The sequence below is a fragment of the Anomaloglossus baeobatrachus genome, chromosome 9 (assembly GCF_048569485.1).
Source record: "Anomaloglossus baeobatrachus isolate aAnoBae1 chromosome 9, aAnoBae1.hap1, whole genome shotgun sequence".
Classification (NCBI taxonomy): Eukaryota; Metazoa; Chordata; class Amphibia; order Anura; family Aromobatidae; genus Anomaloglossus; species Anomaloglossus baeobatrachus.
Genome location: NC_134361.1, coordinates 449,267 through 476,348, shown reverse-complemented (window position 1 = coordinate 476,348; position 27,082 = coordinate 449,267). Strand labels below are relative to the sequence as shown.

The following is a 27,082-nucleotide window of genomic DNA, read 5'->3' as shown; positions in this document are numbered from 1 at the left end:
GTACTTGGAGATTTTCCAGCAAGTTGGCCTCAATACAATGGAGCAGTAGTTATTCCGGTTATTACATTCCCTCAATCTGGAGAAGTAAGAGACCCAGAAGAACCTGTTCAGAACCTGGAAGAGCCAAATGTAGCTGAAGCAGAAGACCACGCACTGGTATCAATACCTAGTACACCTATTATTCACATTGAGACACATACATCGGGTGGGAGGATACAACCTCAGACAGGTGACAGTATAGTACTGCGTAGGTCAACCCGCAGCAACTTTGGTCAGCTCCCATTACGCTATAGAGAAAGTACAGTTTAGTTCAAAGTGACGGTATGAAATGTAATGTTTAACCTGTTTACAGTTAAGTAACGTTTAAGTGAAATGTGCCCACAAGGACTATTGTGAGACCTCTTTAAAATGTTTTCTTTGCACTAGTTCACGTGCACTTTAAAAAAAAAATAGACCACCGGTTATGAACTGGCTTTAACCACAAACTTTTGCTTTGTAAAAAGTTGCCTCCTTGGTATCAACCACAGAGTCTGCCTGTTAGGGGGCATGGCTCTGCACCAACAAGGGGGCACGCCTGTTTATGGGGCCTGCCCTCCAACACTCGGAAGCAGGTACGCCTGTTTATGGGGCCTACCTTACACCACTCTCCTCAGGAGAGGAAGATTGGAGGAAAGGTCTGGGGAATGTGATGGCCCAGCCCTGGTCACCAAAAGGACCGGCGACCTACCTCCTGGAGGTTTTTGGGTGGGGTTCGGACATGTGGGTGGTTGGTGGTGGAATGGTACCTGGTATGTTTAAATGTAAATAATTGCCTCTGTGTGGGAAAAGTTTGTATTTACCTTTTTTTCTTTTCTTGTCTTTGCAGCCCGAGGATGTGCTGATGATAACTAAGGGGGAATGTGGCGCCCCTGACCTGGTCAGGCACCACAGAGTATTGCACCCATGCGGGGACAATGCCTCCAGGTAATCTCCAAAGGCCAGGATGAGGTGCACACACAAACACATAGTGACCAGGTCTCCCACATCACTAGAGGGGACCCTTGGGTAGCCAGTAGGGGTTAACTTTCAATTCCCAGCAAGGGGTGTGCTCCGAGGCTGGTTGCTAGGAAGCAGGGCAGAGAGGAAGTGAGGGAAGTCGGGAGCTGGAGGTTGAGGTGTGTGGAAGGGAGCAGAGGGGCTCTCGTGTAAAACAGGTCCTGAGGAGTGCAGTAGCTGAAAGCGGGGGAGAAAGGGCACCGTGGGTCGGCCTGAAAGACATCCAGAGAGAGGGGTGGCTGAGTACGGAGATCCTGGTATCCGAGCACGCAAGGGGAAACAGATCCCCAGTACGGGCAGCAAATCATCCAGAGCTGCTTAACCTACAGGTGGGGGGGGTACTTCATGCCCTCACCACGACTACACAGAGCTCGAGCCAAGCAGCAATCACCAGGCCCATAAGGGGACAGGGCCAGAAGCCATCCCACCAAGGCCACGCTGCCGGCAGACGGGCCAGAGAGAGGGGAGCAGGGTAGTAACAGCTTCCCTGGAGGAGTCCTACCACGCTTCAGGCAAGGGATCCTCCCAAACAGAAAGAGTGCAAGGAGGGCGAGTGGACAGCTACCCTCAGAACGGCCTCCTGGAATTCCTGGTTCCACCTGGTTATCACAGTGTCGCCCGGGCATCTCACCTTGACCTCTAAACAGTGAGTAAACACGTTAAAAGACTACTTGGACTGTGTTTGAGTCATTCTGCGACCTGTGGTCCCACACACATACACAGGGGCCTGGGGCTTGCCTCACTCTCAGGAGGCTATTATACTGACTGCACCCACCATCAGCCCCAGGCATCCCTTAACCTGCAGTGGTGGTCCTCACTGACCGCAATTCTGAGAGTGGCGTCACGGCAAATCCCAAAACAAAGGTTCCCTACCTGTGACCCGACCGTTCCATCCCGTGGAGTCCCTAAGGGTAGTACCCTGCTTCACCGCACCTGAAGGGCTCCACACCATCATTCAGCTACAACCAATGGGAAGACACCACACCCTTTTTTAGGCCCCTCCTGTCTGCTGACTACTGCCAGACATAGTTCTGAACTTCTGGTTCCTGTTCCACCCAGTTCTGCTTTGTGATTTTGTGTGCTGACTACGGCTTGTTTCCTGACTACGTCATCTGCCTGCTGTTTATGTACCTCGTTGCCCGATCCGCATTTTTTGCTCTGCTTGTTTTCTGGTTAAGTCCTGGCCATCCTATTCTGTTCATGTTCCTCAATTCATGGTTTGACCCTGCCTGACTACTACTCTCTTGGACTGCAGCCTTCCACAGGTATTGATCACCTTGGGCCCTGTGTAATTCCAAATCCCTGAATAGGGGTTAAAGGGTTTCAGGGTTCTAGGGGTGCAGCTTGTTGAGTGGCTTCCTTCTAGCCTATCCTTTACAGCCCATGATAATGCGATCAATCCCAAGCACTCACTCAGACGAGAAAGTAATGCAAAAAAGTGTTTTATTTGTGGATTATAAGCAAAAAGAAAAAATGCCACTACCAATAGAGCAAAGCCAAGCCAACGTTTCGGCCTGTGTTAGGTTTTTGTCAAGGTCTTGCGTTTATGAGAGATCATTGAATATGGACAAGTTAAACGTCTGCGGATTCTATGACGGGTAGGGCGTTTTTACTTTTCAGGTGTAGTTCGTGGGATCTCAGTGCTTGGGATTGATCGCATTATCTGTAGACTTTTTCCTTCAAGCACCTCCCTTATATAACAGTTGAGCACAGCTTTACCCCCTACTATTATCCTTTACAGCCCATCTGAGTGTGTGGATCCAGGCAGGCGTTTCACCATGCCCTCTGCAGAAGGCCATGTAGGCCGGGATAGTGGTTTAAAAATTGCTGGACAACCAGGTTGAACACGTGAGCCATACCAGGCACGTGTGTAACATTGTCACGGCGAAGGGCCTCACCCAGGTTTGCATCTGTTACGGTTGCTGCGAGCACTGGAGACTATGTCCAGATTTCTTGCTACTGCACATGTGCGAGCGCTGGAGACTAAGTCCAGATTTCTTGCTACTGCACATGTGCGAGCGCTGGAGACTAAGTCCAGATTTCTTGCTACTGCACATGTGCGAGCGCCGGAGACTAAGTCCAATCTTGGAGCCATTGCACATGTGCGGGTGACATCATCGCTGACACGAGGTCACATGTCTCTGACACCTTCTATGCCGATTGGTCGCTGGTCATGTGCTTGTGACGTCTTGCTCGGTGATAGGCCAGCATGACGTCACTCCTGTCGTTCTGGCAGCGGATTGGCTCTGGTGTCCTCCATCTTGGATGAGGCACAGAGTCTATATAAGACCCTGACACACGCCGCATGGTGCTCAGTCCTCTTGGTTCATGCATATGAGTAGACGCTCTGTGCGCGTTCCTCTAGGCATTCCTCTGTCTATGCTAGGTGAGCGCTACCGGCAGGGTAGCGTTCTTATACCTTACAGCTTCGGCTGCTGTCCGTATCCTTACCTCTTAGGGGAGCGGACATAGGCAGGTGCCTGAGGCACATGGTCTGGCTGGGCCTTGTGATTCTACTCATAGGTGGACGTTGCCGCTAGGGTAACGTTCCTTATACTGCGTCTGGCAGTTGTTCGTATCCTCGCACACTAGGGGAGCGAACAGAGGTAGGAGCTTTGTGCGGCTTACGCTGCTGTTCGTCTCTTTTGCACCACTAGAAGAGCGGACCTAGGCAGGTGCCATATCTAGTGGTTCGTGTCCTCGCACACTTGTGGAGCGAACGCAGGTAGGAGCTTTGTGCGGCTTACGCTGCTGTTCGTCTCTTTTGCACCACTAGAAGAGCGGACCTAGGTAGGTGCCATTTCGCACACATTGCCTTTGTCTCTGTGATTATTAACAGAGATCATTCCACACACCCTCCAAGTAAGGGAGGAATTGCTTTATTTTCTTATTATATCCTTCTGTGAGTTAACAGAGGTATTGCACTCTGCCATAGTCTGCAGCAAAGTCTTTGCACGGTGGACCCTGACTGTCTGATACTCCTTTCGGTTATTATCAGACAGCCCCCCGTAACATTAGGACTGAGCCAAGGGTCTGGCAGTTATGGCAGAATATCAGCAGTTACACCGTTACATACAAGTACTTGAGTCACGGCTCAAGAGTATAGAGGATAAACCTCAGACCATGGTGACATCTGCACATGATCCTCGACTTGCTCTACCAAACAGATATTCTGGCGATGCCAGATCATGTCGTGGTTTCATTAGTCAGTGTCAGATACACCTAGAGGTCAACTCTTCTCGCTTCTCTACGGAGAGGTCCAGAGTAGGCTTTATCATCTCCTTACTTCAGGACAAAGCCTTAGAATGGGCGACTCCCCTATGGGAGCGCTCTGATGTGGTTACTCTGAGACATCAAGACTTTCTTGATGCTCTTAAGGCGGTTGTGAAGATGTAATTTACCCTCTCACTGTATATGCTGTACAGATTCCTATTTCAAGCTGGGTTCATTGTCTTATTTGAACTACTTCTGTGTACATTTCTATTGTTGTAGGTAATCACCCCCTAAAATGCGAGGTTATATCCTCTTGAGGCACTTCCATCCCTGGGAGTAGGGGGAGGTGGGCCTAGAGTCCAACTAGTGTAAACTCTGCTTACCTGGGAGATTCAGGCAGAGTGAGCTGAAACTTGAAGGGAGCAGGAGCTCCAGCCTGTGTGGCTGTGGACACGGACGGAGCTAGGCCTGTGTGGCGGCCCGTGGGATTGTGTGGAACTCTTTGGACTACTGTAAGGACGATTGCTTTGTAATCCGGTCCGAGGATTGTCGGGAAGGGCCCCCGAATCTGTTTTACGTGGACTTATCGTGTGCTGTTCCAGTGTTCTTGTGAATAAACCTGTTGGATCGTTCCTCGGCCTGTTGTCTCTCCTTGCTCTGCTGTACACCCCGTCACAGCGGTATTCATGGGTCCGCAGGTTACCCATGATGCGGCCCTGAGACTGTTAGATCTATCTCAGGGTTCGTTATCCACTAGTTCTTATGCCATTGCTTTTAGAACTCTGGTGGCAGAACTAGATTGGCCAGAGAAGGTGTTGATTCCTATCTTCTGGAGAGGGTTGGCAGGCTATGTCAAGGATGCCCTTGCTACTCGTGAGGTCCCTGCTTCTCTGGAGGACTTGATCACAGTAGCAACGAGGATCGATGTACGCCATAAGGAACGTAGACTCGAGGTCTCTTCCTCACGCCCTAAGCATCGGGCTATTCCAGTTGTTGAGGGTCCACTACCATCTTCCTCAGCATCTGAAACATCTCCCACTCCTATGGAGTTAGGTCATACGTTCTCCAGACTACGCAAGTCTGGTCCTCCTATATGTTACGTATGTCGTCAGGCTGGGCACTATGCCAACAAGTGTCCTAGTCGTCAGGGAAACTCCCTGGCCTAGTAACCATTAGAGGGGGGTTACTAGAGACGTCTTCTGCACCCTCTAAGTGTTGTATCCCAGGTCAGCTCTCGTTATCTGAGAATACATGGCCTATTATGGCTTTTGTGGATTCCGGAGCTGACGGGATTTTTGTGTCCTCAGGATTTGTAAAGGGACACAATATTCCCTCTATCATGTTAGAGGCGCCTATTCCTGTCCGTGTTGTTAATGGAACTATGTTGTCTGACTCCATTACATTGAGGACAGTCCCCTTGCGCCTTTCCCTGTCTCAGGGTCACATAGAGGAGATTTCTTTTCTTGTTTTGCCTGAGGGTATAGACGACGTCCTTCTGGGTCTTCCATGGCTTCGGACTCATGCTCCTCACATTGACTGGGAGTCTGACAGCATTATTAGTTGGGGTTCGAAATGTCAGTCCCGATGTCTTCCCTTACCACCTAAGGTCGTTGCGGTTGCATCAACTGATCTCTCTCCCATACCTACACCCTATTTGGATTTCGCTGACGTGTTCTCCAAACAGGGTGCTGAGGTTCTTCCACCCCATAGGCCGTATGACTGTGCCATAGACCTTATCCCAGGTTCGGTTCCACCTAAAGGCAGGGTTTACCCCCTGTCGATACCTGAGTCGGAGGCCATGTCGACCTATATAAGAGAGAGCTTAGAGAAGGGGTTCATTCGTAAGTCTGTCTCTCCCGCGGGAGCTGGGTTTTTCTTTGTTCGGAAGAAAGAGGGTGATTTGCGTCCCTGCATAGATTACAGGGGTCTCAACGCAATCACAATAAAGAACAAATACCCATTACCTTTAATTTCGGAGCTCTTTGACAGACTGAGAGGAGCTCAAGTTTTTACGAAGTTGGATCTGCGGGGTGCGTATAATTTGGTACGAATTCGAAAGGGTGACGAATGGAAGACCGCTTTTAACATCCGAGACGGTCACTATGAATACCTCGTCATGCCTTTTGGGTTATGTAATGCACCCGCAGTATTTCAGGACTTCGTAAACGATGTGTTCAGGGATTTATTGTTATCCTCAGTAGTGGTGTATCTGGACGACATCCTGATTTTTTCTCCTGATCTGGAGACTCATCGTCAGGATGTCGTTCGTGTCCTTTCCCGTTTAAGGGAGCACTCATTGTTTGCTAAACTCGAGAAATGTGTATTCGAGCAGTCCTCATTGCCTTTTTTGGGTTACATTATCTCACAAGAGGGTCTGGCTATGGATCCTGCGAAGCTCTCTGCTGTCCTGCAATGGTCCGAACCTCATTCCTTGAAGGCGGTGCAACGGTTCTTAGGATTCATAAATTATTACAGGCAGTTCATACCCCATTTTTCTACTTTGGTGGCCCCTTTGGTGGCCTTGACTAAGAAAGGTGCTAATCCCAAAGCCTGGTCTACTGAGACATCTCAGGCTTTTGAGGCAGTAAAAAGACACTTTTCAACTGCTCCCGTTCTTCAAAGACCCGATGAGAGTAAGCCCTTCCTCTTAGAGGTTGATGCCTCTTCAGTGGGTGCTGGTGCGGTCTTGTATCAAAAGAACGGTGCAGGTAGAAAAAGGCCGTGTTTCTTCTTTGCTAAAACCTTTTCACTGGCAGAGAGAAACTATACCATTGGGGATAGGGAACTGCTCGCCTTGAGATTAGCCTTGGAGGAGTGGCGTCACTTGCTGGAAGGAGCGAAACATCCTTTCCAGGTCTATACAGACCATAAGAATCTGACGTACTTACAAACCGCTCAGCGTCTGAATCCTCGCCAAGCCCGCTGGTCCTTGTTTTTCTCCCGCTTTCACTTCTCCATCAACTATCTGTCTGGGAGTAAGAATAACAAGGCAGACGCCCTGTCTCGCTCTATGCTTTCTACCCAGGAAGAGATTGACGAACCTCGTCTTATCCTTCCCTCCAGGGTTTTTCATACGCTCTCCCCTGTGACGTTAGACCAAATCCCACCGGGCAAGACCTTTGTTCCGCCTGATCGACAGAATGATATACTGTCATGGGCCCACACCTCAAAGGTGGGTGGGCATTTTGGTATTAGGCGGACACGAGAGTTACTGGAGAGGTGGTATTGGTGGCCACACTTAGCCAGCCACGTCAAGAGATATGTCGGTTCCTGCTACTCGTGTGCTCGCAACCGTCCATTACGGCAGAGACCGGCTGGGCTCTTGCATCCTTTACCAGTGCCAGATAGATCATGGGAGGTGGTAGGCATGGACTTTGTGGGTGATCTTCCATGTTCACAGGGACATAGATTTGTGTGGGTCATTACGGACCATTTCTCCCGGATGGTTCATCTCGTACCGTTATCGAGAATCCCATCTTCCAGGGTACTAGCCAAACTATTCCTCAAGCATGTCTTTAGGCTTCACGGGATGCCAGATCGTATCATTTGTGATAGAGGCCCGCAATTTACTTCCCGTTTCTGGCGAGATCTTTGTAGCCTTCTGCAAATTGAGTTGAATCTCTCTTCGGCATTCCATCCGGAGACTAATGGTTTGGTTGAACGTACCAATCAATCTATGATTATATACCTTCGACACTTTGTTGCTGAGAACCACGATAACTGGTCCTCCCTCCTACCCTGGGCAGAATTTGCCCTTAACAATTCGCTGGCTGAGGCCACTGGGCAGACACCGTTCGTACTCAATAATGGGCAACACCCTAGGGTACCGGTACCGTTTCCCGCTGCTGCACCTCCTCCTCTTGTGGCCGACTGGGCAACTAATGCCAGAGAGGTTTGGGATCGGACTCAAGAGTCGATCCAAGCAGCTAAGGACCGTATGAAGATGGTGTCCGATCGGTTTCGTCGCCCGGCTCCTGTCTTTTCTCCAGGGGACTTTGTGTGGCTCTCTGCAAAACACGTGAGACTTAGAGTGAGCTCTGTCAAATTTGCTCCTCGCTTCCTGGGTCCTTATGAGGTTCTTCGACAGGTAAATCCTGTAGTCTATCAATTGAAGTTACCTGTCCATCTTAGGATTCATGACAAATTCCATGTCTCACTGCTAAAGCCGGCTATTTTACCTCACGCTCGTGAAGTGCACTCTCCTGCCTCTGATTCCTCTCGCTCTAGCTATGAGGTACGAGCCATAGTTGGTTCTAAGATGGTTAGAGGGCGCAGGTTCTTCTTGATAGATTGGGAGGGCTATGGCCCGGAACATCGCTCTTGGGAGCCTGAGGAGGCTGTCCATGCTCCCGACTTAGTTGCCGATTATCTGCGTCGCCGGGAGGGGGGCCCTTGAGGGGGAGGTACTGTTACGGTTGCTGCGAGCACTGGAGACTATGTCCAGATTTCTTGCTACTGCACATGTGCGAGCGCTGGAGACTAAGTCCAGATTTCTTGCTACTGCACATGTGCGAGCGCCGGAGACTAAGTCCAATCTTGGAGCCATTGCACATGTGCGGGTGACATCATCGCTGACACGAGGTCACATGTCTCTGACACCTTCTATGCCGATTGGTCGCTGGTCATGTGCTTGTGACGTCTTGCTCGGTGATAGGCCAGCATGACGTCACTCCTGTCGTTCTGGCAGCGGATTGGCTCTGGTGTCCTCCATCTTGGATGAGGCACAGAGTCTATATAAGACCCTGACACACGCCGCATGGTGCTCAGTCCTCTTGGTTCATGCATATGAGTAGACGCTCTGTGCGCGTTCCTCTAGGCATTCCTCTGTCTATGCTAGGTGAGCGCTACCGGCAGGGTAGCGTTCTTATACCTTACAGCTTCGGCTGCTGTCCGTATCCTTACCTCTTAGGGGAGCGGACATAGGCAGGTGCCTGAGGCACATGGTCTGGCTGGGCCTTGTGATTCTACTCGTAGGTGGACGTTGCCGCTAGGGTAACGTTCCTTATACTGCGTCTGGCAGTTGTTCGTATCCTCGCACACTAGGGGAGCGAACAGAGGTAGGAGCTTTGTGCGGCTTACGCTGCTGTTCGTCTCTTTTGCACCACTAGAAGAGCGGACCTAGGCAGGTGCCATATCTAGTGGTTCGTGTCCTCGCACACTAGTGGAGCGAACGCAGGTAGGAGCTTTGTGCGGCTTACGCTGCTGTTCGTCTCTTTTGCACCACTAGAAGAGCGGACCTAGGTAGGTGCCATTTCGCACACATTGCCTTTGTCTCTGTGATTATTAACAGAGATCATTCCACACACCCTCCAAGTAAGGGAGGAATTGCTTTATTTTCTTATTATATCCTTCTGTGAGTTAACAGAGGTATTGCACTCTGCCATAGTCTGCAGCAAAGTCTTTGCACGGTGGACCCTGACTGTCTGATACTCCTTTCGGTTATTATCAGACAGCCCCCCGTAACAGCATCATTGTCGCACACGGCCTTCCCTGGCTGCTGGTTGAGTGGAGACAACCATTGATGAAACTCGGTCTCCAGAGCTAACAGTCTACAACTCTTCAGCGGTGTCCATGCTTACTGGTCCAAGTATCTGTGGTGAAATGCACCCTGTCACACAGAGTTTCTCAAGGAAGTGGTGATGTTGTGTGTGACATGCTGGTGTAGTGCGGGAACGCCTTTTTTGGAGAAGGAGTGGCGACTGGGCATCGGCTCTTGGGGCACTGCGATGGGCATAAGGTCTCTAAAATCCTCTGTGCCAAAAGGGTGGAAAGGCAGCATTTCTGTAGCCAACAGCTTCTGTGGCGCCCTGCACAAGCCAGGGGCCACAGAGAACAACATCAACACACCCCACACTCCCAGCAGGCACACCGAGGTCAGACATAAAACCCTTGTTGCCTTCCTCCAGGGGCTGATGTCCACACCAGGGGGTGGGCCAGGCGGTTGGTCCCGCCCACCGAGGAGTTCACAGTCCTGGAGGCTGGAAAACAGACAGATTAGTTTTGGAGGTGAAAGTGGAAGGAGGAGAAGTGGTAGTGGAGCAACTAACTGACGGCGTCCGGGTGTGTGGCCCGGGCGGGACAGCAAGGTTGGCAGATGGTGGTGACCGTCTGCAGGAGTGGCTGATTGGAGTCTATCATAAGGACCGTGGACGGGCGGTGGCCCAGCGGTACCGGACCGGTATGCAAAGAGAAGCCAGCACCATCTGGCAGGGGCTTACGGACCCCGGCAAGGCTAGGAGTCGCCGTGAATTTGCCAAATTCGTTAGTGAAGGGAACCTCCTGGGTTTCCCAACAGCCAAGTCCCGACAGAAGGCAACAGTCCAACCAAGTGAGGGAGACACCACCACCGCCAAGGCAACCGTTTCTCAGGGCCAGCGCCTGTGGGCAAAAGGGGCTCCTCCAGCCCATATCCAAGCTGGGGAGCGGGTTACCGGTGGGAACCCATCGGAACCATCTACCGTACATAGGTGCAGGGAAAGGCAGTCATCACCAACCTGCCGGGAGAAACAACACCGCAGCCGCCTGTGGGACCCGTCAATCCAGCCATGTGTTTTACCGAGAACTGTGTCCTCATCATTGGCTGAGTGAGTACCACCGTGCCGTGCGGCACAGCGCTGCCCCCGCGACCCTGCACCTCACCAGGCCCTGTAACCCGCCTGCCATCCATCCCTACTCCATCACCGGGCCCCGGGACAACCAACCCCCTACCCACGGAGGGGAGAAATAACAACCAAGCTGCTCCCTGTCACCGCTCCCGGGATCCCCGTCTAGAGCAGCGGTGGTGTCACCAATATCACCACAACCGTGGGTGGCGTCACGGACAATAACCAAAACCCCCACAATCAAAATCCCCTTTTTCACTCACGGGCGAGGAACGCCGCTCGAGTCCCCGGGATCCGGCCCACCGCTCGAGCCACCACCGAGCAGCAGCACCAGCAGCAGCCGGACCCGAGCAGTGGGAGAGCGCAGCGTCCCCTCCTCTGCCCGCGACACTTGCAGATGCTGAAAGTCAGCCTCTTAGGCATGTCATGCCCTTCTAAAATCATGTCAAACACAGCAAGGGGACTCCAACCAATGTCTCCCTCTTTTCCAAAAATTTGGCCACAGACACCACTTCAGTGGCATCACTTGTGTCCCAGTTGCAAACTTAAAATTGTTTATTTGCATGAAGCACTATCAAAAATCCACCAGCCTTTCGTCTCCCCAGGATGACACCGGCGTAGAAAAGTCCTCTGTGATCCATGACTTGTTCATCTTAATGAACGTTAGTCTGTCTACATTGTCACTGGACAGACGCGTGCGCTTATCTGTCAGCACACACCCAGCAGCACTGAAGACACGTTCAGAGACAACGCTGGCAGCTGGACACGACAAGATCTCCAAGGCGTAAGTGGCGAGCTCAGGCAATTTATCCAGATTGGAAGCCCAAAATGAGCAAGGCTCAAGTTGCACAGTAATGGCATCGATGTTCACTTGCAGATACTCCGATATCTGTGTCTCCTCCTCTTTTTACTCGTCCAGCTGTTTTGTTTTCGCATGAGTATATGTCCTTGTCACTTTTCCTTGTGTTTGTGGTGTCATGGGAGTTGTTTGTCACCTTTTGGACACCTTAGAAGGTGTTTTCTATGTGTTTTGTATGTGTTTGTGTTTGCCTGCCATTGTTTTCAATGGGGTTTGAATGGGTTTGTCGAACGTTCTACGATCTTGCCCGCCGTTGGACGAACAGAACTCTAACACTAGGGGGTGGCTCATCTCTAGTTAGAACCCTCCACGGGTAGGGGGAGCCCCGGGACTCGGTGTTTGTAGGGGATTGCCGTGGGATGCAGGGGGTCACTCTGGTACTCACTCAGTCCATTAAGCAGACACCGACAACTGGTAAAACAAGTCTCTGGACACCACTGCCACTGAGGGGAGCTTAGTTCGGGTCCCGTCCCCAATGGTGCTGCCTGGTGATCCGTAACCTGCCTCCTGGCACTTTAGTTTACTTCTCTGGTGGTCCCGGTAGTGTGAAACTTGCCGGGTCCCGGTCCCCACTATGGCGAAGTGTTATTAGCTTGCTCTCAGGGCTCACGCTTGGGATTTTCTGGACCATTTTGGTTGGAAAGTCTTATCCCCCTCATTGCGCTAGTGCCCCGATTTTGGAGTGTTTGGGGACGAATCTTGAAAGCTCTGTTCTCCTCAAGTAAATTATCGGGTTGCCTGGAGCTACTCTCCAACCTAGGGTCCACGTACCCCGTCGTGCCTCGGTCCCGGACCGGTGATGGTGCAAGGCCACCGGCTGTCCTCCTCGACAGATCTGTGCCCCTTGCCACGATCCCCTGTGACCGGTGGTCCGACTCCTCTAGGCCCAGACCACCGTCTGCAACCTAGACAGCTTTTCAGGAGCCCTGCTTCCGACCTCCTCTCACTTTCACTACTTGCGCTCCTCTACTCTACTCCACTCCGACTACACTCCTCACCTCCCCTCTCCAACCCCCCAGGTAGGCAACTCTATTCCACTCAAGCCGTCCACTGGTGTGTTTGGTGGGTGTGGTGAAGGGTGTATCTAGGATTTGATTAGCTGATGGAGGCAACACCATATGGTTAGGGACCCATAACAAAGAAGGAGGTGGATACTGCACGGGAGGGTAGATTGTGCAATACCCTGTGATGACCTGATAGTCCAGTGGCGTCACATTTGTAACGTCTTTTAATTAGCACTGTTCCGGTCAGTAGTTTGGGGTCCTTCATGGTAAGGGGCATCTTCCTGCCAGCTTGATATTAGGACTGGTGTCTTAATAAATTCCTCTCACAATTTTTTATTTTATTTATTTATTTTTATTTGTTTTTTTAACACCACTTTAATTGGTGACAGTTTTATGGGCAAAGCCAGACGTCATTCCAAGAAGAGAGGGCGCAAGAAGCCGTGTCTGCTGGTGCCTATATTTCCCACTACTTTTACACCCATTTCTGACTTTCACTCAAATCTTCTATAAAAAGACCTGCTTGAAATACTGAGAACTTTTCATAATGTTGCACCTTGTGACTTATGGATACTTCATAGAAACCTGTGAAGGCCCAGACAGCGTCCGGTCTGGCTTCATACGAGGGCAGCTCCACCACAAATGTCCCTGTGCTGCTGGAGCCTTTATGCTGGCGTAATTCACACTATGAAGGAGATTGTTCTGACGTTTGCTTCAGCTTTCAAATCCATTTCTACTGTAGATTGTGGTGACACTAAAACACCTGTGAAATCTCCACCTGCGATGGAAATGTCCCCGGTGCTGCGGCTGCTCGTCCTCGTCAAGGTGATGACTGCCCTATATCATGAAGGTAAATTACTGCATGTATATTAGATTGTAACTAGTGCATGTACTGTATATTAGATTATAGATTAGTGCATGTACAGTGGGTATGGAAAGTATTCACACCCCTTTAAATTTTTCCCTCTTTCTTTCATTGGATTCATTTGGTACATTTTTTTTCTCATTAATGTACATTCTGCACCCCCATCCCCCATCTTGTCAGAAGAAAACCCCAGAAATGTAGACATTTTTGCAAATTTATTAAACAAGAAAAACTGAAATATCCCATGGTCATAAGTATTCAGCCCCTTTTCTCAGTATCTCACATGGTCATAAGTATTCAGCCCCTTTGCTCAGTACTGAGTAGAGGCACCCTCCCTTTTGAGCTAGTATAGCCATGAGTCTTCTTGGGATCCTGGATTTGGAGATCCTCGGCCATTCTTCCTGCAGATCCTCTCCAGTTCCTTCAGGTCAGGGTGGATGGTGAACGTTGGTGGACGCCATTTTCAGGTCTCTCCAGAGATGCTCCATTAGGTTTAGGTCAGGGCTCTGGCTGGGCCGGTCAAGAATGGTCACAGAGTTGTTCTGAAGCCGCTCCTTTGTTATTTTAGCTATGTGCTTAGGGTCATTGTCTTGTTGGAATGTGAACCTTCGGCCAAGTCTGAGATCCAGAGCACTCTGGAAGAGGTTTTCTTCCAGGATATCTATGTACTTGGCTGCATTCATATTTCCTTCAATTGCAGCCAGTCGTCCTGTCCCTGCCCCCATGGCATGATGCTGCCACATCAATGTCTCACTATGGGGATTGTATTGGGCAGGTGATGAGCAGTGCCTGGTTTTCTCCACACATACTGCTTAGAATTATCACCAGAAAGTTCTATCTTCGTCTCATCAGAGCAGAGAGTCTTCTTTCTCATAGTCTGGGAGTCCTTAATGTGTTCTTTTGCAAGCTCTATGCGGCTTTCATGTCTTGCACTGAGGAGAGGCTTCCGTGGGGCCACTCTGCCATAAAGGCCCGACTGGTGGAGGCTGAAGTGATAGGTAACTTTGTGGAACTTTCTCCCATATCCCTATTGCATCTCTGGAGCTCAGCCGCAGTGATCTTGGGATTCTTCTTTACCTCTCACCAAGGCTCTTTTCCCACGATTGCCCAGTTTGGCTGGACGGCCAGGTCTAGGAAGAGTTCTGGTGGTCCCAAACTTCTTCTATTTAAGGATTATGGAGGCCATTGTGCCCTTAGGAACCTTGAGTACTGCATAAATTCTTTTGTAACCTTGGCCAGATCTGTGCCTTGCCACAATTCTGTCTCTGAGCTCCTTGGGCCGTTGCTTTGACCTCATGATTCTCATTTGGTGTGACATGCAGTGTGAACTGTGAGGTGTTATATAGACAGGTGTGCGCCTTTCCAAATCACGTCCTATCAGTTTAATTACACACAGCTGGACTCCAATAAAGGAGGAGAACCATCTCAAGGAGGATCACAAGGAAATGGGCAGCATGTGACTTACATATGAGTGCCTGAGCAAAGGGGCTGAATACTTATGACCATGTGTTATACCGAGCAAAGGGGCTGAATACTTATGATCATGTGATATTTCATTTTTTTTGTTTAATATATTTGCAAAAATTTCGACATTTCTGGGTTTTTTTTCTGTCGAGACAGGGGATGATGCGCAGAGTGTACATTAATGAAAATTTACCAAATGGCTGCAATGAAACAGAGTGAAAAATTTAAAGGGATCTGAATACTTTCCGTACCCCCTGTATATACTTTGTAGTGATGTGTCGGTCACGAACACATCCGAACACAACTCCGACACAAAAATCCGGCTCCCTGCAGTGACCGACAGGAGCCGGATCACCAAAGTGAGCCACTAAAATCGCTAAACAGCTCTTTTCGCCGCTGAAACCCCACCCACCCGCGTCTAAACCCTGCCCACTCCGCGATCTAATTGGTCCCTTGAAAGTGGGCGGGGTTTAGCCACGGGTGGTCATGGTTTCAGCGGCGTCACTATAATCTTAAATATGTGTTCACCTGGGGTGAACACATGTTTAATAAGGAGCCGAGAACGATCCGAATGAGCAGGCTCTTTTTGGTGAGCGGAGCCATGGGAAACGGATCACCAAAAAGAGCCGGACTGCCCATCACTAATACTTTGGTACCCTTGCTGGTAGCACCACAATAATCTAACGCAAAAATAATTTCGCTGCCACTTCTAACCTTTAAGATTGGACACTCGTTTCAGATAGCAAAAGGCTCTTCGGGTTCAGGTTTCGCATATAGAGCAAGAGGAAAGAGGCTATTAAATTTTATATATTTAATCTGTATATAGGCAGTGTTCATAAAATATACAAGATGTTACAAAAGAGAAGAATACACATACAGTGTAGACAATTACTTAAAAATAAAAGGGATAAACATGAAACTTGTACACTCGTGCATAGATGTGATTTCCGGGTTTATAGAGTGAGGATCTCCAGGAATACGAATGAGCAGCACCACAGCTTGTCTGTGTTCTCCAGAACTGAACTGAGTAAAAATGCGGCAGCTGACTTTATGACCTCAGGTCACCCTCCCTTCTATGACCTCAGGTCACCCTCCCTTCTGTGACCTCAGGTCACCCTCCCTTCTGTGACCTCAGGTCACCCTCCCTTCTGTGACCCTCAGGTCACCCTCCCTTCTGTGACCTCAGGTCACCCTCCCTTCTGTGACCTCAGGTCACCCTCCCTTCTGTGACCTCCGGTCACCCTCCCTTCTGTGACCTCCGGTCACCCTCCCTTCTGTGACCTCCGGTCACCCTCCCTTCTGTGACCTCAGGTCACCCTCCCTTCTGTGACCTCATTTTGGGATGTCTTGTGGGATGTGCCCAGAGCTTCAGAAGATTTGGAAGTTTTGGTTTTTAGGATATCTTTTCCCCTGGGACTCACAGGAGAGAGATCTTGGTGACATATTTTATATCCCAATTTTTCCTTCACATAGATACCAAACACCACACATCTAGCATATTTTTATTAGCCAATACCCATTTGTTCGAATACCAGCGATCGCCCAGCAAAGCAGGACAGTGCTTCGTGTTTGCCAGGATTCCAACAATATACTTTTCATATTTTTAATATTAACGTGGCACCTGAAAACTGAGTTCATAACACTTTTACCTAGAAGAACAGAGGGATACTTTTCTCTGCACATTTTCCCTCAAGTTACAGACATCCCCCCCATCGTAAATACCACAGTCCAATAGCCCAAAAGATAAGGATGTCATAGCCACACTCATCTCTGCGCTAGCTCTGCTCTGGGTATAAGGAACCTTAAAGTTTTACATGACAGTAGTGCATCACTTGTTACGAGCACTCAAGCATGGTAGTGCCCGCTCATCACTAGTGACCAGTACTGAGCACCTGAGCATGGTAGTGCCCGCTTATCACAAGTTACTAGTATTGAGCACTCGAGCATGGTAGTGCCCGCTCATCACTGGTTACTAGTACTGAGCACCCGAGCATGGTAGTGCCCGCTCATCACTAGTTACCAGTACTGAGCACCGGAGCATGGTAGTGTCCACTCATCACTAGTTACCAGTACTAAGCACCTGAGCATGGTAGTGCCCGCTTATCACAAGTTACTAGTATTGAGCACTCGAGCATGGTAGTGCCCGCTCATCACTAGTTACTAGTACTGAGCACCCGAGCATGGTAGTGCCCGCTCATCACTAGTTACCAGTACAGAGCAGCTGAGCATGGTAATGCCCACTCATCACTAGTTACCAGTACTAAGCACCTGAGCATGGTAGTGCTAGGCAGCTGCCTGATTTAATACTCCAGGTGTCAGTAGTAATAGACTGTAGGCCGGACCCTGTGGACCACACGTACCTGTGCCACTGGTGCCTAAACCCAGCTTATCTGTGTGCAGCCAGGCACACAGGGGGTATATTGGGGTGTATTTGTCGCGGGCGGAGGGGACGCGCTCACCAACGCTCGGGTCCGGCGCTGCTGCTGCTCGGTGGCTCGAGCGGTGGGCCGGATCCGGGGACTCGAGCTGCGCTCCTCGCCAGGGAGTGAAAAAGGGGGGTGGTTTGTTTGGGGATTTAGTCCGTGATGCCACCCGCGGGTTGTGGTGAAGATGGGCACCACAGCTGCTGGTGACGGGGCTCCCGGGAGTGATGGTAGGGAGCAGCAGGGATGTTGTTTTCCCCCTCCGTGGGTAGGGGTTGGTGGTCCCGGGGCCCGGTGGTGTGACGGGGAGGCAGGGTTGGTGAGGTGCAGGGTTGCAGGGACAGCGCGGCGCGGTGCCGGATGGCACTGGTGTACTCACTCAGCAATTGATGCACAAAGGCTCCGGTAAACCAAACGCCTGGATGGACGGGTCCCGCAGCCAGCTGCAGTGTCTCTCCCCGGACAGGTGACGGTGGCTGTCTTTCCCTGCACCTTTTGTGTACTGTGTTGACTCCGATGGCTTCCCAACGGTAGTCCTCTCCCCAGCGTATAGGTACTGTAGGAGCCCGTTTGCCCGCAGGCGTTGGCCCTTGGATCTCTAGCCTGTGGCGGTGGCTGTATATCCTCACGGTGGACGGTTGCCTTCAATCGGGACTTGGTTGTTGGGAAACCCCTGGGGTTCCTGTCACACTCGGATTTGACTATTGACGGCGGCTCCAAGCCTGGTCGGGGTCCGATGGCCCTGTCTGTGTGCTTAGCTTCACTCCGTTCCCCGGTCCGGTACCGGCGGGCTGACTCCCGACGCCCGACCCCGGTCCTTACGGATCTGCGGAGTTCCACCAACTCCTGCAGATGGCCACCACCGTCTGCCAACCTTGCTGTAAGTGCCTGGGCTCCAACCCAGACACTCGAAATATTCACTCTTCTCACTTTCACCTCCAAAACTAAACTGTGTCTTTTCCCGCCTCCAGGCCTGTGAACTCCTAGGTGGGTGGGGCCAACCACCTGGCTCCGCCCCACCTGGTGTGGACATCAGACCCTGGAGGGAAGCAACAAGGGTTTTTGTCTGACTAATGTAACTGTCTGGGGGGTGGGGGTGTGCGTGTTATGTATGTGACTACCTGGCTAGTCCAGGGCGTCACACTCCCCCTTGGTAAAATGCAGACCGTCCGCGGGCTGCCCGTCCATCACCGGTTTTATTTTTCAAACTGCAAAAATATAAATAACATGGGAAAAACAGTAAAACATGAAACATAAGCATACTTTAGGTCCTCTTAAACGTTACAACACACATAAACATTTTTAATAACGGACGGACGGATGTCTTCCGCTCTCCCACCCAAGCAACCTAGCCCTGATGCTGCCCCTAAGAAGTGGGCAGCACCCCTTTACCCCAGTCCAGGTTCAGGCTGCCCGAGCGGGAACGGGTACAGTAACTCGCACCCAACTGTCACTTCAGGGGACCCCACGTCCAAGGGGGAACCCCTGACCCCCGGAGGATCGCCACCGGTTACGGTAGTGGCGGGCCTGGGCCATCACTTTCCTCCAGGCCCATCCTCCAAATCAGCCTCTCCGGAGGCGGCAACGGTATCCATCCCACAACACTATTTACAAGCCCACAAGTTCGTGGGTGGCCTGCAAGTTCTCAGCCATGTCCATGAGGAGTTTCTCATGTGGGTATGGGGAGTTAACTTAACATCAGGGGCTACTCCAGTCCCAACAGGGACGATTCTCTTCTCAGACGGTAATCTGGTGATTTTTCGGATGGATTAATTTTGATTCACTCACATCAGTAACGGTGCTAAAGGTCCCAACGGGACAACAGGGTGCAACGGTGGACCGCTGCCTTCACTTTAGGTCGACTTCTTCATAGACCTTCTCCACCTCGACATCCTGACAGCAAGGTGGGGGAGGGGACTGGGACTGCGCCTGGAAACTGCGGCCCTCCATCACCTTCACATCGAGGGCGTACCAGCCCCTCTCCCCGCAGTGTCGAGTGTAGACCACCAGGTCTCCCGGCAGCAGGTCACAGCCCAGGTGGCCTGTTGGCAGATGGGCATGTACATCCCGGCGGGCTACAAACACTTCGGCCTCCAGGCCCGGTTCGTATATAAAGCCGAACCCCCGGTGAGGGTCAAATCTCCGGACCTGACCCTCGTACACCGGGCCCCGTACCCGGAAGGTGGCATTTTGGAGGTGGTCCTTCTCACGGATGGTACAGGCCACCATCTCGGCCCTCTGGCGCTCTCTCTCGGCAATTTCACGGCCCAGTGGGTTTAGCTCCCTGTCCCAGTAAGGGGCGTCTGCATGCCCCCGCGCACGGGCCGGGCCCCGCGGGACTTCTTGCACGCTGCCCACAACTGGCGCCATTTTTGGAAGGTCACGCGGTGACGTGGCCTGGGGGTGCTGCCTCGCAGCGGCGACCCGGTGCAACCTCAGCCGAGGTTTGGGGTTTGGGAACAGGGATCCTCACCGGCTGGACCTCCGCCTCCTTCTTGACCGGACAGACTACCGGAGCCGGGACGGTCTTGGATGCGGCCACTTCCGGTGCCGACAGCTCCTCTTCACGGACGGGCACCTCCCGCTGGATCTTCCATGGCAGCGGTGCGGGACGTCTGCGGACATCGCTTGCAGGCTGGCCCTCTAGGGCGGACGGGCGGAGCTCCGCTACTGGTGGTGGGGGTAGCGGGCCTAGTGGCGGGATAGCAGCAACCGATACGGGTAGCGGGGGAGGCAGCAGGGTGAGCGGGCGCAGACCGGGCCCCTCAGCCGCAGCGATCGGTCCTTCTGGGACACAGGGGCGTGGGTCGCTTACCCGCTCCAACTCTGTCTCCACCTCGCGTCTCCGCACGGCCGCGACCACTACCACCATGTCGGCCACCCATTCTTCCAAGAAGAACTGCACTTGTGCCTGCAGGCGGCTGCACATTTGTGCGGTCCGGACCTCCACCCATGCCGCTGTTCTTGGCGTGGGCTCCGGCTTTCAGCGGTGCCGGACGGATGGGACATCTTGTGCAGCAGTGTTCCAGGAACTATATGGCTTGCAGAGTCCTGGCGTCCCTGCTTTTATGGCCCCGGTTACATGAGGCAGGACACCATCCGTCCCCCCTTGGTTCTCTTTAGCACTTCCTCTTCCAGGGGCGGGGCTTCGCTTTTGCACCTTCCCTGCTCAGGGAAGACGCTCGAGCGGGAAATCTGTGCGCCAAAGATGGCGGCACTTCAAATTTTTCGGCCGCACGCCGCCGGCGGGGACTGCAAGTTGCACTTCTACCGGTAGGTAGATTGGTTCTATCCTGTTCGTAGACACCAAGTTGTCGCGGGCTGAGGGGATGCGCTCACCAACGCTCGGTTCCGGCGCTGCAGCTGGACGGTGGCTCAAGGGGGGGCTGGATCCGGGGACTCGAGCGGCGCTCCTCGCCCGAGAGTGAAAAAGGGGGGTGGTTTGTTTGGGGATTTAGTCCGTGACGCCACCCACGGGTTGTGGTGAAGATGGGCACCACCGCTGCTGGTGACGGGGCTCCCGGGAGTGATGGTAGGGAGCAGCAGGGATGTTGTTTTCCCCCTCCGTGGGTAGGGGTTGGTGGTCCCGGGGCCCGGTGGTGTGACGGGGAGGCAGGGTTGGTGAGGTGCAGGGTTGCAGGGACAGCGCGGCACGGTGCCGGATGGCACTGGTGTACTCACTCAGCAATTGATGCACAAAGGCTCCGGTAAACCAAACGGCTGGATGGATGGGTCCCGCAGCCGGCTGCAGTGTCTCTCCCCGGACAGATGATGGTGGCTGTCTTTCCCTGCACCTTTGTGTACTGTGTTAACTCCGATGGCTTCCCAACGGTAGTCCGCTCCCCGGCGTATAGGTGCCGTAGGAGCCCATTTGCCCGCAGGCGCTGGCCCTTGGATCTCTAGCCTTTGGCGGTGGCTGTATATCCTCATGGTGGATGGTTGCCTTCAATCGGGACTTGGTTGTTGGGAAACCCCTGGGGTTCCTGTCACACTCGGATTTGACTATTGACGGCGGCTCCAAGCCTGGTCGGGGTCCGATGGCCCTTCCTGTGTGCTTAGCTTCACTCTGTTCCCCGGTCCGGTACCGGCGGGCCGACGCCCGACCCCGGTCCTTACGGATCTGCGGAGTTCCACCAACTCCTGCTGACGGCCACCACCATCTGTCAACGTTGCTGTCAGTGCCTGGGCTCCAACCCAGACACTCGAAGTGTTCACTCCTCTCACTTTCACCTCCAAAACTAAACTGTGTCTTTTCCCGCCTCCAGGCCTGTGAACTCTTCAGTGGGTGGGGCCAACCATCTGGCTCCGCCCCACCTGGTGTGGACATCAGACCCTGGCAACAAGGGTTTCTGTCTGACTAATGTAACTGTCTGGGGGGTGGGTGTGTGTGTGTTCTTATGTATGTGACTACCTGGCTAGTCCAGGGCGTCACATATTCCTGTGGGGTTTTCTTATATAGTGCTGGGCAGCTGTGGGGGTTCTCTTATGTAGTGCTGGGCAGTCGCCTGATCTAATAATGGGGAGGGTGCAGCTCTGCTGGGGCAGAAAATGGCTAGAAGGTTGGAGGAGTGTTTAAACTAGGAATGGGGGGCGAGGGTATTCACTTTATAGAAGGGGAATGTAGTGCAGATAGTGACCAGGGCACAAGTAATGAAATTGGGGGTGGTACGGGGGGAAGGGTTAGGACAGTCAATACAGTAAGCAGGAATACAGGTACAGAGTCATACGTAACGTGCATGTACACTAATGCCCGAAGCCTCACAAATAAGGTGGAGGAATTAGAATTAATATTGTTGGAAGAAAATTATGATATAGTGGGGATATCAGAGACATGGCTAGATGAGAGCTATGACTGGGCTGTTAATTTACAGGGTTATAGCCTATTCAGGAATGACCGTACAAATAAGCGAGGGGGAGGTGTGTGTCTATATGTAAAATCATCCTTAAAACCCATCCTGCGTGACAACATATGTGAGGGTACTGAGAATGTAGAGTCCCTATGGGTGGAGATAAGGGGGGGGGGGGAGAATGAATAATAAAATACTGATAGGGGTGTGTTATAAGACGCCAAATATTATGGAAGAGGTAGAGAATCTCCTCATAAAGCAAATTGATAAAGCAACGAGTCTTGGAGAGGTAATTATTATGGGGGACTTTAACTATCCTGATATAAATTGGGGAACAGAAACTTGCAGTTCCAGCAAAGGAAATAGATTTTTGATAACAATGAAAGATAATTACCTTTCACAAATGGTACAGGACCCCACAAGAGGGGGAGCACTACTAGACCTTGTACTAACCAATAGGCCAGACCGCATATCAAATATACAAGTTGGGGGTTACTTGGGGAATAGTGATCACAAAATAATAAGTTTTCATGTATTTTTTAGTAAGATGTATAGTAGAGGGGCTACAAGGACACTAAACTTCAGGAAAGCAAATTTTAAACGGTTGAGAGATGATCTTAGTGCAATAAACTGGGATGATGTACTAAGTAATAAAAGTACACAAAGCAAATGGGAGACTTTTATGAGCATCCTGAATAGGGCTTGTGCAGAAAATATACCCTATGGGAACAAACATGCTAGAAATAGGAGGAAACCCCTATGGCTAAATAGAGCTGTAAGGGAAGCAATAAAAGAAAAACAGAAAGCCTTAAAAGAATTAAAGAGGGTAGGTAGTGATGAGGCATTATATAATTATAGAAAATTAAATAAAATATGTAAAAAGCAAATTAAGTTAGCTAAGTTTGAGACAGAGAGACTCATTGCGAGAGAAAGTAAAAATAATCCTAAAATATTCTTTAACTACATAAACAGTAAAAAACTGAAAAGCGATAGTGTTGGCCCCCTTAAAAATAGTCTTGGTGAAATGGTGGAAGGGGATGAGGGTAAAGCCAACCTGCTGAATGACTTTTTTTCTACGGTTTTTATACAAGAAAATGCCATGGCAGATGACATGACCAGTGATACCATAAATTCACCCTTGAATATTACCTGCTTAACCCAGCAGGAAGTACGCCGCCGCCTCGAAATCACTAAGGTTGACAAATCTCCGGGCCCGGATGGCATACACCCCAGAGTACTACAGGAATTGAGTTCTGTGATAGATAGACCATTATTTTTAATCTTCTCAGATTCCTTAATAACAGGGTCGGTACCGCAGGACTGGCGCATAGCAAATGTGGTGCCAATATTGAAAAAGGGGACAAAAACTGAGCCGGGAAATTATAGGCCGGTAAGTTTAACCTCTACGGTTGGTAAAATCCTTGAGGGTTTCTTGAGAGATGCTATACTGGAGTATCTCAAGAAAAATAACCTTATGACAGAGTATCAACATGGGTTTATGAGGGATCGATCCTGTCAAACTAATTTGATCAGCTTCTATGAAGAGGTAAGTTCAAGCCTGGACCAGGGAAATGCAGTGGATGTTGTGTATATGGACTTTTCAAAAGCTTTTGATACGGTGCCACACAAAAGGTTGGTACATAAAATGAGAATAATGGGGATAGGGGAAAATATGTGTAACTGGGTTAAAAACTGGCTCAGTGATAGGAAACAAAGGGTAGTTATTAATGGTACGTACTCGGACTGGGTCTCAGTTCATAGTGGGGTACCACAGGGGTCAGTATTGGGCCCGCTTCTTTTCAACATATTTATAAACGACCTTGTTGGGGGCATGCGGAGTAGAATTTCAATATTTGCAGATGATACTAAACTCTGCAGGGTAATCAATACAGAGGAGGATAATTTTATATTACAGGGAGATTTATGTAAATTGGAGGATTGGGCTGAGAAGTGGCAATTGAAGTTTAATGTAGATAAATGTAGGGTCATGCACTTGGGTAGAGGAAATAACATTTATGATTATGTACTTAATTGTAGAACACTGGGTAAAACAGACACAGAAAAAGACTTGGGTGTATGGGGGATGGTAAACTTCACTTTAGTGGACAGTGTCAGGCAGCTGCTGCCAGGGCTAATAAAATAATGGGATGTATTAAAAGAGGTATAAGTGTTCATGAAAAAAATATAGTTCTACCTCTGTACAAGTCACTAGTGCGACCGCACTTATATACTGTGTACAATTCTGGTCACCGATATATAAGAAGGACATAGCTGAACTGGAGAGGGTGCAGAGAAGAGCCACCAAGATTATTAGAGGAATGGGTGGGCTGCAATACCAAGACAGGTTATTAAACTTGGGGTTATTTAGTTTGGAAAAACAAAGGCTTAGGGGGATCTAATCACAATGTATAAATATATGAGGGGACAGTACAGAGACCTTTCCAAAGATCTTTTTACACCTAGGCCTGCGACTGGAACACGGGGGCTGTTACGGTTGCTGCGAGCACTGGAGACTATGTCCAGATTTCTTGCTACTGCACATGTGCGAGCGCTGGAGACTAAGTCCTGATTTCTTGCTACTGCACATGTGCGAGCGCTGGAGACTAAGTCCAATCTTGGAGCCATTGCACATGTGCGGGTGACATCATCGCTGACACGAGGTCACATGTCTCTGACACCTTTTATGCCGATTGGTCGCTGGTCATGTGCTTGTGACGTCTTGCTCGGTGATAGGCCAGCATGACGTCACTCCTGTCGTTCTGGCAGCGGATTGGCTCTGGTGTCCTCCATCTTGGATGAGGCACAGAGTCTATATAAGACCCTGACACACGCCGCATGGTGCTCAGTCCTCTTGGTTCATGCATATGAGTAGACGCTCTGTGCGCGTTCCTCTAGGCATTCCTCTGTCTATGCTAGGTGAGCGCTACCGGCAGGGTAGCGTTCTTATACCTTACAGCTTCGGCTGCTGTCCGTATCCTTACCTCTTAGGGGAGCGGACATAGGCAGGTACCTGAGGCACATGGTCTGGCTGGGCCTTGTGATTCTACTCGTAGGTGGACGTTGCCGCTAGGGTAACGTTCCTTATACTGCGTCTGGCAGTTGTTCGTATCCTCGCACACTAGGGGAGCGAACAGAGGTAGGAGCTTTGTGCGGCTTACGCTGCTGTTCGTCTCTTTTGCACCACTAGAAGAGCGGACCTAGGTAGGTGCCATTTCGCACACATTGCCTTTGTCTCTGTGAATATTAACAGAGATCATTCCACACACCCTCCAAGTAAGGGAGGAATTGCTTTACTTACTTATTATATCGTTCTGTGAGTTAATAGAGGTATTGCACTCTGCCATAGTCTGCAGCAAAGTCTTTGCACGGTGGACCCTGACTGTCTGATACTCCTTTCGGTTATTATCAGACAGCCCCCCGTAACATTAGGACTGAGCCAAGGGTCTGGCAGTTATGGCAGAATATCAGCAGTTACACCGTTACATACAAGTACTTGAGTCACGGCTCAAGAGTATAGAGGATAAACCTCAGAAAATGGTGACATCTGCACATGATCCTCGACTTGCTCTGCCAAACAGATATTCTGGCGATGCCAGATCATGTCGTGGTTTCATTAGTCAGTGTCAGATACACCTAGAGGTCAACTCTTCTCGCTTCTCTACGGAGAGGTCCAGAGTAGGCTTTCTCATCTCCTTACTTCAGGACAAAGCCTTAGAATGGGCGACTCCCCTATGGGAGCGCTCTGATGTGGTTACTCTGAGACATCAAGACTTTCTTGATGCTCTTAAGGCGGTATTCATGGGTCCGCAGGTTACCCATGATGCGGCCCTGAGACTGTTAGATCTATCTCAGGGTTCGTTATCCACTAGTTCTTATGCCATTGCTTTTAGAACTCTGGTGGCAGAACTAGATTGGCCAGAGAAGGTGTTGATTCCTATCTTCTGGAGAGGGTTGGCAGGCTATGTCAAGGATGCCCTTGCTACTCGTGAGGTCCCTGCTTCTCTGGAGGACTTGATCACAGTAGCAACGAGGATCGATGTACGCCATAAGGAACGTAGACTCGAGGTCTCTTCCTCACGTCCTAAGCATCGGGCTATTCCAGTTGTTGAGGGTCCACTACCATCTTCCTCAGCATCTGAAACATCTCCCACTCCTATGGAGTTAGGTCATACGTTCTCCAGACTACGCAAGTCTGGTCCTCCTATATGTTACGTATGTCGTCAGGCTGGGCACTATGCCAACAAGTGTCCTAGTCGTCAGGGAAACTCCCTGGCCTAGTAACCATTAGAGGGGGGTTACTAGAGACGTCTTCTGCACCCTCTAAGTGTTGTATCCCAGGTCAGCTCTCGTTATCTGAGAATACATGGCCTATTATGGCTTTTGTGGATTCCGGAGCTGACGGGATTTTTGTGTCCTCAGGATTTGTAAAGGGACACAATATTCCCTCTATCATGTTAGAGGCGCCTATTCCTGTCCGTGTTGTTAATGGAACTATGTTGTCTGACTCCATTATATTGAGGACAGTTCCCTTGCGCCTTTCCCTGTCTCAGGGTCACATAGAGGAGATTTCTTTTCTTGTTTTGCCTGAGGGTATAGACGACGTCCTTCTGGGTCTTCCATGGCTTCGGACTCATGCTCCTCACATTGACTGGGAGTCTGACAGCATTATTAGTTGGGGTTCGAAATGTCAGTCCCGATGTCTTCCCTTACCACCTAAGGTCGTTGCGGTTGCATCAACTGATCTCTCTCCCATACCTACACCCTATTTGGATT

The 27,082-nt window shown here is 50.6% G+C and overlaps 1 protein-coding gene across 5 annotated transcripts in view; it reads left to right on the top strand.

Annotated features, from left to right (window-relative positions):
• Window positions 1-27,082, top strand: part of SRPX2 (sushi repeat containing protein X-linked 2) — a 216,289-nt gene that overhangs the window by 64,530 nt on the left and 124,677 nt on the right. For 4 of the 5 annotated variants that reach the window (XM_075323041.1, XM_075323045.1, XM_075323043.1 and 1 more), the window contains exons 2-3: window positions 866-963; window positions 13,453-13,560. In XM_075323041.1, coding sequence (XP_075179156.1) covers window positions 954-963; window positions 13,453-13,560 — 118 coding nt within the window. In that variant the 5' untranslated portion in view covers window positions 866-953. The remainder of the gene's footprint in view (window positions 1-865; window positions 964-13,452; window positions 13,561-27,082) is intronic. The other variant, XM_075323042.1, reaches the window with a different exon arrangement.